Source organism: Lolium perenne, chromosome 2 (assembly GCF_019359855.2).
Source record: "Lolium perenne isolate Kyuss_39 chromosome 2, Kyuss_2.0, whole genome shotgun sequence".
In the NCBI taxonomy this organism is placed as follows: Eukaryota; Viridiplantae; Streptophyta; class Magnoliopsida; order Poales; family Poaceae; genus Lolium; species Lolium perenne.
In genome coordinates this window covers 149,638,412-149,655,057 of record NC_067245.2, presented here as the reverse complement: position 1 = coordinate 149,655,057, position 16,646 = coordinate 149,638,412, and the positions used below count along the sequence as shown (strand labels likewise).

Here is a 16,646-nt window from a genome sequence, read left to right as displayed (position 1 = left end):
GTTGGTCTATTTGGAGGGTTAGAAATGATATAATCCTTAATAAAAAATCCTCTTTTAACTTTTGCAGGTTATTCATATGGTCTCCCATTGGGTCCAACTCTGGGCACTACTTTCGCCGGAGGGGCAGCGGGATGCCATGGCTTCTGGCTGCATACGGCTCCTGATGGTCGCTCAGGATATCTTGTGCCAGACTGGTTGGCGTCATACTAGGAGGCTATATTGATTTCTAGTCTTAGTATGCTGGTTTCTTTCGATGGTTGATTATTGTATCGATCTTCGTTGATGCGTGTTTTGTAAACGATATTTTTCTTTAGACTAAATATTAATAAAGGGCCGTGTGCATCGTCACGATGCAGAAGGGCCGGGGTTCACCCCCATTTCGAAAAAAAACCTGCGCGTGTCCATCGTCACACGCGGCTCTGCATACAACATGACTCTACATCGGTCGGACAACTCTACTGCTACGATGTCATCGAAGCCGTGTGTATTCACGTTGTACAAACGTGGGACGAAAAGTGTCGGATGTATGGCAGTTCCAGTTCTACCCTACGAGTGGTGCAGCTAAAGGGTGTCATCCAACATTTCACGGGAAGTTAAAACCACATAATTGCTTATTCCGGAAACCTTGATCAAGAAATGAGACTAGGATCAGTTCCCTAGAAAACATACTACAAAAGAGGTCAGACGCTAAACATGTTTTTTTCTAGAAAGGAGCCAGACGGCCCTCTACCTCATTGAAACGGAAGTTGCAGAACCAAGGTCTGTTACAGGAAGCTTGTGTTCAATCTGGCAGGCTTCGACGGACAACCAGAACATTGATAATATGATAATAAAGAAACTAAGACTACAACCACCAATAGAACTACCAAACAAGTTAACTGAAACAAGTCGACAGTTTTAAAACTCCACAAAATACAAACCAGTAGTCTGCTAACTGATTACAAACAGAGATATGGCAAGTCACTCGATAAACATAGGCAAGAAAAGCACAAATCCTTGCTTCAAGCGGAGACCTGGCATTTCACCATAATGGGGCAACTGTAACACCCTGCAGAAGAAAACATTATCAATTAAGGAGAATATGGTCGTAAAATTATGAAAAGAAATTTGAAATAGGTATCTTGAAGAAAATTGAAATATGGACTCCGAGTCCATAACGCATCTCCTGTTGAGGTGCTCCTTTTCGCAGCAAATCTGGTTCGACGTGTGTAGCAGGCTAAACCTCCAGGCATGCATACCAGACTGCAACAGCGAGTTCAGCACCTGGTTTGAGACCGCCACGAATAAATGCACAGAGCTCAGTTCGGAAGGGTGCCAAGTCGATTATTATCCTAATCATGTGGAGACTCTGGAAAACTTGGAATGATGCAGTCTTCAAAAACACTGCACCTAACAGGCAGGACCTGGTCGTTTCGATCCTGGAGGAAGCTAAGCTGTGGATGAGAGCCGGCGCAAAAGCCCTGCGCCGGCTCCCCTTACACGCTAGACCTCCCGATGTAGAACCCCCCTAAAGTCCGTAGGACTAACAAAGTTAGCCCTGTACAGTTTTCTTTCTTTCTTTCTTGTTTTCCTTTGTAGCTCTGCTACTCCCTGTATGCTCCCGTCTTCTCGACGGTTTTCTTCTAATATATTATGCCGCATGCTTTGGCATGTGTTCGAGAAAAAAAAATCTTGAAGAAAATTGAAATAGGTAATGTGAAGAAAATTGATTAAAAAAAAGAAATAGGTAATGTGAAGAATGATTCTAGAGGGCCTCTTACTTCAGAACAATGACAATCTTGGAAGATCTGCAATGCCTGCTTTCACCTTCTATACAAAGCCTTGATATCCTGGCGCATAGTTTTGTTGTCCAGCAACTCGTCCTCACAGTTATCAATATCAACATTGTTCAGTTTAAAGCCTTCTTCGGACGTGCAGTGCTGCTCACTCCATTCAAACCACAGCTTTGGTATGACTTCTTTCTTGAATGCAGTTTCATGGAAATTTTCCTCTAGAGAATCAGCAGCTACAAGCCTGTACACAAACACTTTCTTGTGCTGTCCAGGCCTGAAGGCTCGCCCAATTGCTTGACGGGTAACAGACGGGTTCAAGTGAACATCTAAAATCACAACTCTTGATGCGCCCACAAGGGAGATACCCTCCCCACATGCCTTGATAGAACCAAACAGAACTTTTGCATCAGCAGAGTTGTTAAACTGCTCCATCGCCAGATCTCTCTCTTCTGGACTAGTATCACCAGAGATCACAAAGATCTCCTTGCCTACATGCCAGCCCTTTGTCTTCACCAATAGCCTTTCCAAAAACTTCATGGGAAGTATATACTGACCAAAAGCAAGCACCTTCTCTCCTGCAGAATTCGCAAGCACCAGGATGTTAGTGAAAAATCTCGCCTTCACACCGTCTGTCACATTGATATACTGGACCAAACTATCAATTGTGGCATCCGTCGAGTTGATAGCCCTATCTGCAGCAGCAACTTCTGAAATTTCTGACAGACAAGGATGCATGTACAGTGCAGCTCCGACTGCGCTTCCTTTGAAATTTTCATAGGCTTCCAACTTATGAACGATTTGTTTCTGCTTGGGACTGAGTTTCAGGAAGACACTGAAGTCTACTAGGCCAGGTAGTTCTTCTAAGATGTCACCCTTATAGTAGTGAAGCACGTCTTTGGTTAGTTCTCTGAGACTTCTAATGACGTGTGCTTTTCTCACAAAGTTATCATCATTCAGCAGGGTCTCTTCTACTGACTCGGTGAATACATTGCCAGCAACCGCTTTTGAAATCCTGCTACCTGACATTGCCACTTGACACATTATACGTCTAACGATCGGACGAGAACGTTCCATCTTGAGAAACTGTGGCCGTACAAGGTTCAAGATGTTGAACACTTCTCTGACATGATTCTGGAAAAGTGTACCAGATAGGATCACCTTACGGGGAGTTTGTACTCTGCTCAGGGATTCTAGCACATTAGTCTCCCGATTCCTAGGTGTGTGACCCTCATCCATTATCAGTAGGTTAGGGACCATAAGCAACATGTCCCGGCATGCAGCTGCAACGGTGCCACCCCCATCACTACAAATTATCTGCGAGAACTGCGTGTATCCAAGAAATAGGATGCTCATTTTGGCTTGCCAAGAGTTGAGGATTTCCAACTGGTCTGCTCTCTTGTCAGCCTTGACAGAATAGAAATCATACAGTGGTATGTCCTCCACTTGCCACCGTTGAAATTCCCTCTTCCATGTACCTAATATGCCTTTAGGAAGTATAACAAGGGGCCTTGCAGAAGGATACTTTGCGAGGAAGCTCTGAATGAAACTTATCAGCATAAATGTTTTCCCCGAACCAGGGGCATGAGCTAGGATGCAACCTCCTGGTTTCTCAGAGACTAAATTCTTAACCAGAAAGTGGAAACCTGCCAACTGATGTGGTCTCATGTGCTTTGCATGCCTTGGATGGATGGCAATGTCTAATACAGTGAGTTCGTCAGCGACTCTAACATCACCAATGGCTATCTCATCAGCATCCTTCGAACGCGTTTCACAGAAATATGATCTTGACCTTGATGCCTGATATAAGGTAAACATTATATCGTTTGAATTTTCCAATCATACATTTGAATTTCATGATTACCATGTAAAACATTGGAAATATGATGCATGCTGAAGTTCCATATTTGTTACTAAACACAGGTCTTGCTTAATGTTGCCCAGCTCTCCAAAGCCACATAATTGCTATAAAGGATACTAAGTAAGAACTTCCCCAAATTAAAATTAAATGCATATAAAAAATTGTTGGCTGCTAAACGAGCTCGGAGTTATGGAAGCATCACATGAGTTAAACAAATAACAGACCTTTTTCCACTGATAATCAATGATTGTGTCAGCCCTCCTCACAATCATACCGCAGACACGACATACATGGCCCAGATCTTCATGAATCCGTATGTCATGATTGCAGTCGGTGTCCACCTCTTGTTTAGTCACTTCTTTCTCACTGGCTACCTCTTCAAGTGTGTCAAGCTGGTCAATAAATAAATAAGTAAATAATTATGGAAAACACAAATCAAAAGTAACAATTAAACTGAAAATAAAGTATGCAATTTTCTCTTTGATAGATATCTGATGTTTAAACGACAAATATATTCCCTTCGGCCTCTACCGTAGCAGATACTACCTCCATCAAAAAGCTTAAAGCTTATATTTTTCTTGAAATGTCAAACCAAGTAAAGTTTGACCAAACTTTTAGAAGATTCTATCAACAAATATAATATTTTGTAGATATCATACGAAAACATATTTCATTATCTATCTAATGATATTGATTTTGTATTTTGCATGTTAATGATTTTTGGTAAAAACTTAGTCAAACTTGACATAGTTTGGCTTTCTAAAAATAATTTTTTCGATAAAGCCTTAAGCTTTGGGATGGAGGTAGTAAGAAGATACACTATATTTATTAGAACAATCCAAGCTGTTTTTTTTACCAGCGTTGCACACATGCCCAATACCGGCCAGCTAAACAGCTTGGACATGACAGGGGCATCCACGTGTGCAATGCTGGTCATTAAAACAACTTGCACAGGCGGGTGATGTAAACTTAGTTTCATCATTGGGTGTGAGGTGCGGCCTTGTGCGAAGCAATTCAATCTTGAGATAAAGTAACGCATGGAGCATGTATATGCACAACAGTTAACTTACAAAATAATAGATTTCAAAATTCTGCAGCAACAAAAATCGTAAGTCTATATGATTACAATTTGTACCTTAGAGCTTTCGATAGCCAGTGAGAAGTCGTTCCAAAAATCCTCCAGACCATCACTTTCCCTTTCTGGTTTATCCTCTTCCTCCATGGGCTCATCCTCCTCCACAGAGCTGTAAGTTTCTGAAGGCAAATCAAGTACTGCTGGATTTGCTTCATTTTTTCTTGGCAAAATTTCAGCATCTCCATCTACCTGGACCTGGGAGCTTAGGTGCAATTTCTGTAGTTTTCTCTCCACAGGGCTGTAAGTTTCTGAAGGCAAATCAAGTACTGCTGCATTTGCTTCATTTCTTCTTTTCCTTGGCACAGTTTCAGCATCTCCATCTACCTGCGAGCTTAGGTCTGATTTCTGTTGTTTTCTCTCCACAGGACTGTGAGTTTCTGAAGGAAAATCAAGTACTGCTGGATTTGCTTCATTTTTTCGTTTTCTTGGCACAGTTTCAGCATTTCCATCTACGTGGGAGCTTAGGTCCAATTTCCGTTGTTCTCTCTCCTTAGGAAGAGAAAGATTTTTTTTTGTTTCTGCTATCCTCTCCGCATGGCTAGCAGCCTACATTGAGCAGCAAGAGTTATGGCTAGATGATGAGAACTTTCAACTTTGAATTGGAATGGATTCAACAAATATCGACCATTTAATACCCCATTATTCAGTACAAGAGAAAGGATTATTTGTGAATGTAAGATGCATTAAGAAATTAGATGGATGAATACTAACCATTTCATACCCCATTATTCAGTACAAGATAAAGGGGTATTTTTGAATGTAAGATGCATTAAGCAATTAGATGGATGAATACTAAGAAACACTGAAAACAAAGATCACAGATTCACGGTGCCCTTTAGAGATACCGACGTGCAGTGCAGGGTTTGATACGAAATACTAGTTTTTTAATTCATGCAAAAAAAAAAAATCGAAAAGGGGAACATAGCCCCGGCCTCCGCATCGATCAATGCACACAGCCTTTTTATTGTGAAGTTTCAGTTCATGCATGTAGGAAAAGATAGTAGAGTGTGTAAAATTTGAAGTTCAGTAAAACAATTGCAAGCAGTGAAGAAGTACATACAGCCAGATCTTGTTTACGTTCCTCTTCAGGTCTTTCGTGCAATATAACTCTCTCAAAATGAGCTGATGGTTGATAGCTGGACCAAGGATACCGAGTCATTAAAGCTGCACTTTGACCATATGGAGCAATTCGACTGTTTTGGTCTCGACCAAGCGTGGTTTCAATTACTTCGTCAATTCCTTTTGTTGCCGCACATGTGGTGAGAGTACCAGTCCATTCTGATTGTATCAGTTGTTTGCTTTTCTCAGGTGTCAACTGTTGTTTTTTCTCAGGTGTCACCTTTTCTTCATTCTCAGGAGTCAGCTGTTGGTACCCTGCTGTGCTTTCATCTTCATCATCCGAATCAAGAATTATTATTACTTCCTTCTTCTGTTCAGTTTGCTCGATAGAGCCATTGATCAACTTAGTTTCAGCACTCGCTAGGTAACTCGGAGTGGGATCACACAGAGTAGAAATGATATTCATCACTTGGACCTTCCGAGCATACGAACTTCCAGAGTCCTTGGTAACACTGCCACATCCCAAACTGCGACCCGTATTCGCAGTAGGAAGTGAAAGACCACTCACGGGGTCAGGAGCCTTGATTTTTCTGCTGTAATACAAGCCTACAGAGACAGGTTATTGATCACTAATCACACTAGAGAGGATAAAATAAATTTGAATCAGAAATCAAAGTAGCACTTATGCTGACATTCTAATGTCCATGACAAAGACAATATATGTCACATTTATAATTTTAAGCATACAGTTTCAGTTGGACAACTTTAAAAGTCCCCATAAAATACAATGACCAATATGCAGTAGCCAACCACTCAATTAGGAAGCATAATAATCGACGAAAAAATAGGCACCGGTTTTCGTCACTCATAGGTTTACTACTAGAGTGACGCATAGTACAAACTAGATACCTATGTCGTTAAGGTAGAGCTGAGGATCGAACTTAGGCTATCTAGCCCACACTCCATGGCGAGATGAACCACACATCATCCATATGACAAGACAATTAAGTAGAATAACTACTTTCCAAACTAGTGAAATAATGACAAGACATCAAAGTCGACACGATCCAAGTCAAGGCGAGATCATGGGCGGATGCGGAAGCGTGAGGGCCACGTCAACCACTCCCTTAGACTAGGTTTCTTGGGTTGAGTTGTATGGCATGGGTGTTGGTCTACTCTTCGGACTTGTAAATACAACTTATTTTTCTATCAATGAATCGAAATGCAAATCTTTTTGAGTTTTTGCGAAAATAATAATTGCAAGACAAAAAAGTAGAATTAATATTTTCTAAACTAGTAAAATATGGCATGACATACCAAATAGGGCATTGACACCACAAGTTCCATTTTTTGATAAAACAGAGCAAATTACATGGAAAGAGAAAAAAAAGTGAAGCAACAAAACCGAGCAATCCACCATATGGATGAAGAAATTACAAAGGTGGTATAACCAAAGCAGGGTGAGGGCCGCAAATACCTTAAATTTCAATCTCAAATGGATAGATTTAGTGGCAATCAACATCTCTCCTCACTCTAGCTCTCAAGCTAAACAAAACAAGTCCAAAAATAGCATGTTCAGGTCGCGATACAGGCTTATAATGCTACTTGCAGAAAAGGCGACAAAAATTGCCAATTGTCACCCTACCTCATGCTCAAACAACACCATCCGTATATGAGTAAAAATGAACTCAAATGGTAAACCGGAATGTCATCATGAATTCAGTACTCCATATAAAGCCTTCTCTATTGTTTGGCAGAATAAGAAAAGATCAAATAAGGTGGATGCCACGTATATGTCATGAAAGATGAGCAGGGTGCAATAGATGCGTAAATCACCTAAATCTATTTTATCTCTGGACTCCATGAGCCATGGCCTGCCATTTCTAAACTTTGGCACGTCTGTATTTGGTCAAGACATGTAAAGCCCAAACTACTGAATCCAGATATCCATGCTCACAGGTACTAACTAATACTACATAAATCGAAGTTTTTTTTTACAAATCTGACCCTTTGTCTAAACTCGGAGCAAAGTAACCCTATCCAACAGTTTAACCAAACCTGGCCATTTTGGCACTGAGCTTACAAATACCAGCGCCACAAACCATGCAGTTAAACCCTTGGCCGAGGAAATTCCCATTAAGCCAACCCTCTTGGAAATGTCCCTGTCTTTTTTTCTTCGAAAAGAGGGATAACCCCTAGCCTCTGCATCGATTGATGCGCACACATATATATTATCAATTTGAAGAGTGTCAAGCAAAGCCAAAGCATTGGTGTCAAATAAAATGGTCTTACAGAAAGAAAAAGAACAATAACGCCAGCTCTTCCCAAATATTTACCGCAACCCATCGCCAATGAAAAAAATGACTGACAAAAGCTCCTCATGCCTGAAGAAAGTAGATGTACATTTTCTGTGGTGCAACGAAACAGCCTTTTCAGCTTATTCCTACGACATGTTCCTGTGTGTTCACAATTCCTGTAAACACGCCATGATATCCAACTCGCAGGCTTTTGTTTCTATACTTTGCCCTTTTTGCGGATCAAAGAGGCCCTAAAACCCTCCAAAAATGGAAGTAATCTCCCCCAATCAAACCCCGACAAAACCTAGAATCCAAAACCGCCACAAATCCCAATCCAAGACCTTTGCACCCTTCACAAACCCAAACGCGATACCGGAAGGAACAACCGCCAGAGCAGCCAGAGCCACCAGGGTATCACATCGAAGGTAGAGGAGGATCATGAGTGGAAGAGGTGGTTGCTCACCAGAGAGTGTCCCTGGGGGATCTTCGCCGGCGGTGGCCATGGCTGGCAGCCGCGGGCTGTGGTTTTTTCGAGGGAGGAGAGGACTGGAGAAGCGGCGTTATTGTCGGACCGATGGGTTCGTGTAGGAGCCTCCGCTTCGGTCCCTTGTCGCCTCGCTTCTCGCGCGAGTGGGTCACTGACGTGGCGATCGGAGGAGCGTCAGCTGGAAGACGGGTAGGCTGGCATTGGTGAGATGCTAACTTTGGAGGTGAAAAGGTCCAATGGAAAATAAATGTAGTACTCCCTCCGTCCGTAAAAAGATATTAAAAATTTATTTAAATTTGAATGTATCTATACGCCAAAGAGTGTTTAGATACATTTAAATTTAGCCAAACTTTTAACATCTATTTATGGTGAGAGGTAGTACAACAAATGGCTTTCAGTGGCTGGCTAGTTATGAATCAGCTGTGATTATCCTTTTTGAGATAACTTTTTATGGGTAAAAATAGTGAGCAGCAACCATTTTTTTCTTATAAGAAAGAAGAATATGGATTAGTTAGGGGAGGTTTTTTGAGGGTGAAATGTTCTAGCTCACAATAAAAGATTTTAGCTTTTGTTTGTAGTTTTCGGGCTTATTCACGCTCACCAAATGACGTCCCTGAAAGCGCCGCACGGTGCAACAGGTGTTGGATGACCGAAGTTTGGATTGAAATCTTGAAGGATCTAAGCCCACTTTTTCATTGGCAATATGTTCAGATGTGAACCCGTCTCCGAGGAGTGCAACTCACGGGTGTGCCAGACGACCTCGTCTGGCGGTGGACGCCTAACGGCCAGGACACCTCCAGATCCTGCTATAACAGGGGCGATTGTATTTGCTAGTTTGCATGTTAGGACAGGTGTTGAACGGGTGAGCTGTGGTCTTCCACATCCGTCAAGAGACCCGCTGTGTGACCAATCAAAAGCGACTATGGTGCATATCCTTACGGGCTGCCCTTTCTCCAAGAAAATTTGGCATGACATCTTGTCATTGGATTTGATCTACAGCCGGACCCCCCCTCCCAGTTGAGGTGACTTCGCGGAATAGCGGTCGCTAGTGCAGCGATCAACCCTTCGGCAGATGCGCAAAATAACATCGTTGTTGATCATGCTCACGACCTGGTGGATTTCGAAGCATCGAAACGGGGCCGTCTTCGACAACGATTGGCCTTGGTGGATTTGTATGTTTAAAAGTTTTAAAACACTATATCTATAAAAGTATCAACATGTAGTGTTTCACATGATCTGTTTCCTAACACGGTCCATCATTCATTAAAACTGTAACAATAGAATAGAATATTCGAAAAAATTGTGCTAATGAAGCATTGGGGTAAACCTTTGGAAAGAATAAGAGTTTAGTATTTTCCTTATTTACCTTTATATCTTCGATTAATATTCAAGGTTGTACTTTTGGGATTGGAAAACACAGGGCACGCCATTTTGCCCCGCACCCAGAAACTGAGGTATCACTAAAGCAAAATTAAATAAGGGAGGATGGTTGTGTCCTCGTGTTTGGCCGTAAGGGTGAGCGGGGCAGCTGTGAAACAGGGAAAGTGGGGTTAGACCAATCTTATCGACAATCAGGGTAGGCGGGTGGCAACATAGGGAAAGAAAGCAGGGTTGATCGAGTGATCGGCGAATGGCTATGTCGGCAGTGGTCCGCATGGACAAGAGAATGTTCGGCCAACATGAGTAATTGGTAAAAAAACAAATCTAGAAGTTAAAGAAGATATAGTGGAGGAGGTAGGTGCAAGCAACTTCTCTTGTTCTTACCGATCGCGACGAAATGACTTGATGTAGATTTGAACCAAGCTTTGGCGGATGTAGAACTTTGAAGGTTGTGGTTGATAGGAATAAATCAATCTGGATGGAATCACGACGTCTAGGTTGTTCCGGTGGTATGAGGGTATGAGTTGAGAGTACTCGATGCACTATATTGGGGTGTGGCGGCGGTGACACAAACTAGGGTGACACTAGGTTTTAGGGCAAGGTCTCGGGTTGAGTAACTCATGCATGTGGGATGGGAGATGTAGGCCTGGGCTGGTTGATAGTTTTGGAGATGCATCGCTGCTATGTGATTAGGCCAGGATTTGGGCCCCAAAATTTTGGGGGCCTATGCCATCGTGTAGCTCGCGGGCCCTTGTCAACGGCCCAAAGATGACCCAACCTTCTTCGTTTTCTGCAGTAGTAGGAGCCCACTGATGGCGTGTATTTCACACGTTCGTTGGGCAACCCCAAGAGGAAGGTATGATGCGCACAGCAGCAAGTTTTCCCTCAGAAAGAAACCAAGGTTTATCGAACCAGGAGGAGCCAAGAAGCACGTTGAAGGTTGATGGCGGCGAGATGTAGTGCGACGCAACACCAGGGATTCCGGCGCCAACGTGGAACCTGCACAACACAACCAAAGTACTTTGCCCCAACGAAACAGTGAGGTTGTCAATCTCACCGGCTTGCTGTAACAAAGGATTAACCGTATTGTGTGGAAGATGATTGTTTGCAGAAAACAGTAGAACAAGTATTGCAGTAGATTGTATTTCAGTAAAGAGAATTGGACCGGGGTCCACAGTTCACTAGAGGTGTCTCTCCCATAAGACGAACAACATGTTGGGTGAACAAATTACAGTTGGGCAATTGACAAATAAAGAGAGCATGACCATGCACATACATATCATGATGAGTATAGTGAGATTTAATTGGGCATTACGACAAAGTACATAGACCGTCATCCAACTGCATCTATGCCTAAAAAGTCCACCTTCAGGTTATCATCCGAACCCCCTCCAGTATTAAGTTGCAAACAACAGACAATTGCATTAAGTATGGTGCGTAATGTAACTAGTGACTACATTCTTGAACATAGCACTAATGTTTTATCCCTAGCGGCAACAGCACAACACAACCTTAGAACTTTCTGTCACTGTCCCAGGTGTCAATGCAGGCATGAACCCACTATCGAGCATAAGTACTCCCTCTTGGAGTTACAAGCATCTACTTGGCCAGAGCATCTACTAGTAACGGAAAGCATGCAAGATCATAAACAACACATAAGTATAACTTTGATAATCAACATAACAAGTATTCTCTATTCATCGGATCCCAACAAACGCAACATATAGAATTACAGATAGATGATCTTGATCATGTTAGGCAGCTCACAAGATCCGACAATGATAGCACAATGGGGAGAAGACAACCATCTAGCTACTGCTATGGACCCATAGTCCAGGGGTAGACTACTCACACATCACACCGGAGGCGACCATGGCGGCGTAGAGTCCTCCGGGAGATGATTCCCCTCTCCGGCAGGGTGCCGGAGGCGATCTCCTGGATCCCCCGAGATGGGATCGGCGGCGGCGGCGTCTCTGGAAGGTTTTCCGTATCGTGGTTCTCGGTACTGGGGGTTTCGTCACGGAGACTTTTTATAGGCGGAAGGGCAGGTCAAGAGGCGGCACGGGGGCCCCACACTACAGGCCGGCGCGGCCAAGGGGGGGGCCGCGCCACCCTATAGTGTGGCCCCTCCGTTGCCCCTCTTCGTCTCTCCTTCGGACTTCTGGAAGCTTCGTGAGAAAATAGGCCCCTGGGCTTTGATTTCGTCCAATTCCGAGAATATTTCCTTACTAGGATTTCTGAAACCAAAAACAACGACGACAAAGAATCGGCACTTCGGCATCTTGTTAATAGGTTAGTTCCAGAAAATGCACGAATATGACATAAAGTGTGCATAAAACATGTAGATAACATCAATAATGTGGTATGGAACATAAGAAATTATCGATACGTCGGAGACGTATCAGCATCCCCAAGCTTAGTTCTGCTCGTCCCGAGCAGGTAAAACGATAACACAGATAATTTCTGGAGTGACATGCCATCATAATCTTGATCATACTATTTGTAAAGCATATGTAGTGAATGCAGCGATCAAAACAATGTATATGACATGAGTAAACAAGTGAATCATATAGCAAAGACTTTTCATGAATAGCACTTCAAGACAAGCATCAATAAGTCTTGCATAAGAGTTAACTCATAAAGCAATAATTCAAAGTAGAGATATTGAAGCAACACAAAAGAAGTCAACATAGAGTAATATAATAGATGCAATAAGCAAGTATGTAGGAATCAATGCACAGTTCACACAAGTGTTTGCTTCTTGAGGTGGAGAGAAATAGGTGAACTGACTCAACATTGAAAGTAAAAGAATGGTCCTCCATAGAGGAAAAGCATCGATTGCTATATTTGTGCTAGAGCTTTGATTTTGAAAACATGAAACAATTTTGTCAACGGTAGTAATAAAGCATATGCATCATGTAAATTATATCTTATAAGTTGCAAGCCTCATGCATAGCGTACTAATAGTGTCCGCACCTTGTCCTAATTAGCTTGGACTACCGGGTCATCACAATGCATTGTTTTTACCAAGTGTCACAAAGGGGTACCTCTATGCCGCCTGTACAAAGGTCTAAGGAGAAAGCTCGCATTGGATTTCTCGCTATTGATTATTCTTCAACTTAGACATCCATACCGGGACAACATAGACAACAGATAATGGACTCCTCTTTTATGCATAAGCATATACCAACAATTAATAATTTTCTCATTTGAGATTTGAGGATTGTTGTCCAAAACTGAAACTTCCACCATGGAGCATGGCTTTAGTTAGCGGCCCGATGTTCTTCTCTAACATATGCATGCTTAACCATATGGTGGTAGATCTCTCTTGCTTCAGACAAGACGAACATGCATAGCAACTCACATGAAATTCAACAATGAAAAGTTGATGGCGTCCCCAGTGAACATGGTTATCGCACAACAAGCAACTTAATAAGAGATAAAGTGCATAATTACATATTCAATACCACAATAGTTTTTAAGCTATTTGTCCCATGAGCTATATATTGCAAAGGTGAATGATGGAATTTTAAAGGTAGCACTCAAGCAATTTACTTTGGAATGGCGGAAAATACCATGTAGTATAGGTAGGTATGGTGGACACAAATGGCATAGTGGTTGGCTCAAGTATTTTGGATGCATGAGAAGTATTCCCTCTCGATACAAGGTTTAGGCTAGCAAGGCTTATTTGAAACAAACACAAGGATGAACCGGTGCAGCAAAACTCACATAAAAGACATATTGAAAACATTATAAGACTCTACACCGTCTTCCTTGTTGTTCAAACTCAAAACTAGAAATTATCTAGACCTTAGAGAAACCAAATATGCAAACCAAATTTTAGCATGCTCTATGTATTTCTTCATTAATGGGTGCAAAGCATATGATGCAAGAGCTTAATCATGAGCACAACAATTGCCAAGTATCACATTACCCAAGACATTTATAGCAATTACTACATGTATCATTTTCCAATTCCAACCATATAACAATTTAACGAAGGAGAAACTTCGCCATGAATACTATGAGTAGAAACCAAGGACATACTTGTCCATATGCTACAGCGGAGCGTGTCTCTCTCCCATAAAGTGAATGCTAGGATCCATTTTATTCAAACAAAACAAAAAACAAAAACAAACCGACGCTCCAAGAAAAAGCACATAAGATGTGATGGAATAAAAATATAGTTTCAGGGGAGGAACCTGATAATGTTGTCGATGAAGAAGGGGATGCCTTGGGCATCCCCAAGCTTAGACGCTTGAGTCTTCTTGATATATGCAGGGGTGAACCACCGGGTGCATCCCCAAGCTTAGAGCTTTCACTCTCCTTGATCATGTTGCATCATACTCCTCTCTTGATCCTTGAAAACTTCCTCCACACCAAACTCGAAACAACTCATTAGAGGGTTAGTGCACAATATAAATTGACATATTCAGAGGTGACACAATCATTCTTAACACTTCTGGACATTGCATAATGCTACTGGACATTAGTGGATCAAAGAAATTCATCCAACATAGCGAAAGAGGCAATGCGAAATAAAAGGCAGAATCTGTCAAAACAGAACAGTTCGTATTGATGAATTTTAAAATGGCACCAGACTTGCTCAAATGAAAATGCTCAAATTGAATGAAAGTTGCGTACATATCTGAGGATCATGCACGTAAATTGGCTTAATTTTCTGAGCTACCTACAGGGAGGTGGACCCATATTCGTGACAGCAAAGAAATCTGGAACTGTGCAGTAATCCAAATCTAGTACTTACTTTTCTATCAACGGCTTAACTTGGCACAACAAAACACAAAACTAAGATAAGGAGAGGTTGCTACAGTAGTAAACAACTTCCAAGACACAAAATAAAAACAAAGTACTGTAGGTAAAAACATGGGTTGTCTCCCATAAGCGCTTTTCTTTAACGCCTTTCAGCTAGGCGCAGAAAGTGTGTATCAAGTATTATCAAGAGACGAAGTGTCAACCTTACCTTCGGCTTTACCCTTACCTTTCTTATTGTTTTTCTTTCCCTTTGGTTTAGGAAATGTATGAGTTTCCCCCGGTATAGAGGTGAATTTCAGAGTGCCTTCTCCAACATCAATCACTGCTCCCAATAGTTTCAGCAGGGATCTTCCGAGTGTGAGTTTTCCTGTTTCAACAACAAGATAATCAATGGATATTGTTCTTCCAAGAATGGTTGTATGCACACCTGCGGCTATTCCTTTAGGAATTATAGTAGAGTTATCAATGAGAGTTATTTCTTCTCCTCCTTCCTCGACTCCCCAAAGTTTCAAATATTTATAAATACTTTCAGGCATAAGGCAAAATTCATACATAATATCACAGTAGGCATGGAGAGTTCGATCACCGATGACAATTTTAACAGTAGGATCCCACATTGAGAGTTTAGAGTTCACTAAAACTTGTTCAAGACGATTACGAACGTGGCAATAATTATCATTCAAGCGAGATGTACTTATCTCAAGATTATTTAATCTATTATAAATGCTAGTGAGGATTTGAATCAAAGTTATTAGCTGAATCATGTGATGCAACCAACTTCTTTATGGCATTAAAAGCTTGATCCCCTTTGCAATGAAGGAAATCTCCTCCCACTAAAGTATCCAAAGCATATCTATAGCGAACCATAAGACCAAAATAAAAATTACTGAGGAGCAAACTTAGAGTCATTTGAGGTTCAGTTTTACGATAAGAAGTAAAAATTCTAGACCAAGCATCCTTAAAACTCTCCTCATCCCCTTGTTTAAAAGTGAAGACTAATTCTTCAGGCGAAGAAGTAACAGGTTCAGAGCTAGACATGGTAACAAAAGTAACTAATTTTTTTTGTATTTTAATATAGAGTGCAAGACAATAAAGCAAACTGGATAAAGTAAATGCAAGTAAACTAATTTTTTGTGTTTTTGATATAGTAAACAAGATAGCAAGTAAAGTAAAACTAGCAACTAATTTTTTTGTATTTTGATTTAGTGCAGCAAACAAAGTAGTAAATAAAACTAAGCAAGACAAAAACAAAGTAAAGAGATTGAGAAGTGGAGACTCCCCTTGCAGCGTGTCTTGATCTCCCGGCAACGGCGCCGTAAAATGTGCTTGATGGCGTGTATTTCACACGTTCGTTGGGCAACCCCAAGAGGAAGGTATGATGCGCACAGCAGCAAGTTTTCCCTCAGAAAGAAACCAAGGTTTATCGAACCAGGAGGAGCCAAGAAGCACGTTGAAGGTTGATGGCGGCGAGATGTAGTGCGGCGCAACACCAGGGATTCCGGCGCCAACGTGGAACCTGCACAACACAACCAAAGTACTTTGCCCCAACGAAACAGTGAGGTTGTCAATCTCACCGGCTTGCTGTAACAAAGGATTAACCGTATTGTGTGGAAGATGATTGTTTGCAGAAAACAGTAGAATAAGTATTGCAGTAGATTGTATTTCAGTAAAGAGAATTGGACCGGGGTCCACAGTTCACTAGAGGTGTCTCTCCCATAAGACGAACAGCATGTTGGGTGAACAAATTACAGTTGGGCAATTGACAAATAAAGAGAGCATGACCATGCACATACATATCATGATGAGTATAGTGAGATTTAATTGGGCATTACGACAAAGTACATAGACCGTCATCCAACTGCATCTATGCCTAAAAAGTCCACCT

General features: G+C 41.7%; 1 protein-coding gene across 1 annotated transcript; it reads right to left on the bottom strand.

The window, feature by feature from the left end:
• Nucleotides 1–590: 590 nt before the first annotated feature.
• On the bottom strand, nt 591–8,805 carry LOC127321968 (protein CHROMATIN REMODELING 35). The gene is made up of 6 exons (XM_051350918.1): nt 8,585–8,805; nt 5,826–6,430; nt 4,766–5,311; nt 3,855–4,022; nt 1,761–3,569; nt 591–1,048 (listed from the first exon to the last, which is right to left on the bottom strand). Exons 1-5 carry the CDS (start codon nt 8,622–8,624, stop codon nt 1,803–1,805), a joined length of 3,126 nt encoding a protein of 1,041 aa, XP_051206878.1. The 5' UTR covers nt 8,625–8,805; the 3' UTR covers nt 591–1,048; nt 1,761–1,802.
• Nucleotides 8,806–16,646: the final 7,841 nt, after the last annotated feature.

What these genes read in the sequence shown, in the direction of transcription:
- LOC127321968 (XM_051350918.1), bottom strand. Translation starts at nt 8,624, where the DNA reads ATGGCCACCGCCGGCGAAGATCCCCCAGGGACACTCTCTG. An exon ending in TCCCCCAGGGACACTCTCTG is followed by an intron (nt 6,431 to 8,584) that starts GTGAGCAACCAC and finishes CTGTCTCTGTAG; the next exon opens with GCTTGTATTACAGCAGAAAA. An exon ending in TGGCTATCGAAAGCTCTAAG is followed by an intron (nt 4,023 to 4,765) that starts GTACAAATTGTA and finishes TTTATTGACCAG; the next exon opens with CTTGACACACTTGAAGAGGT.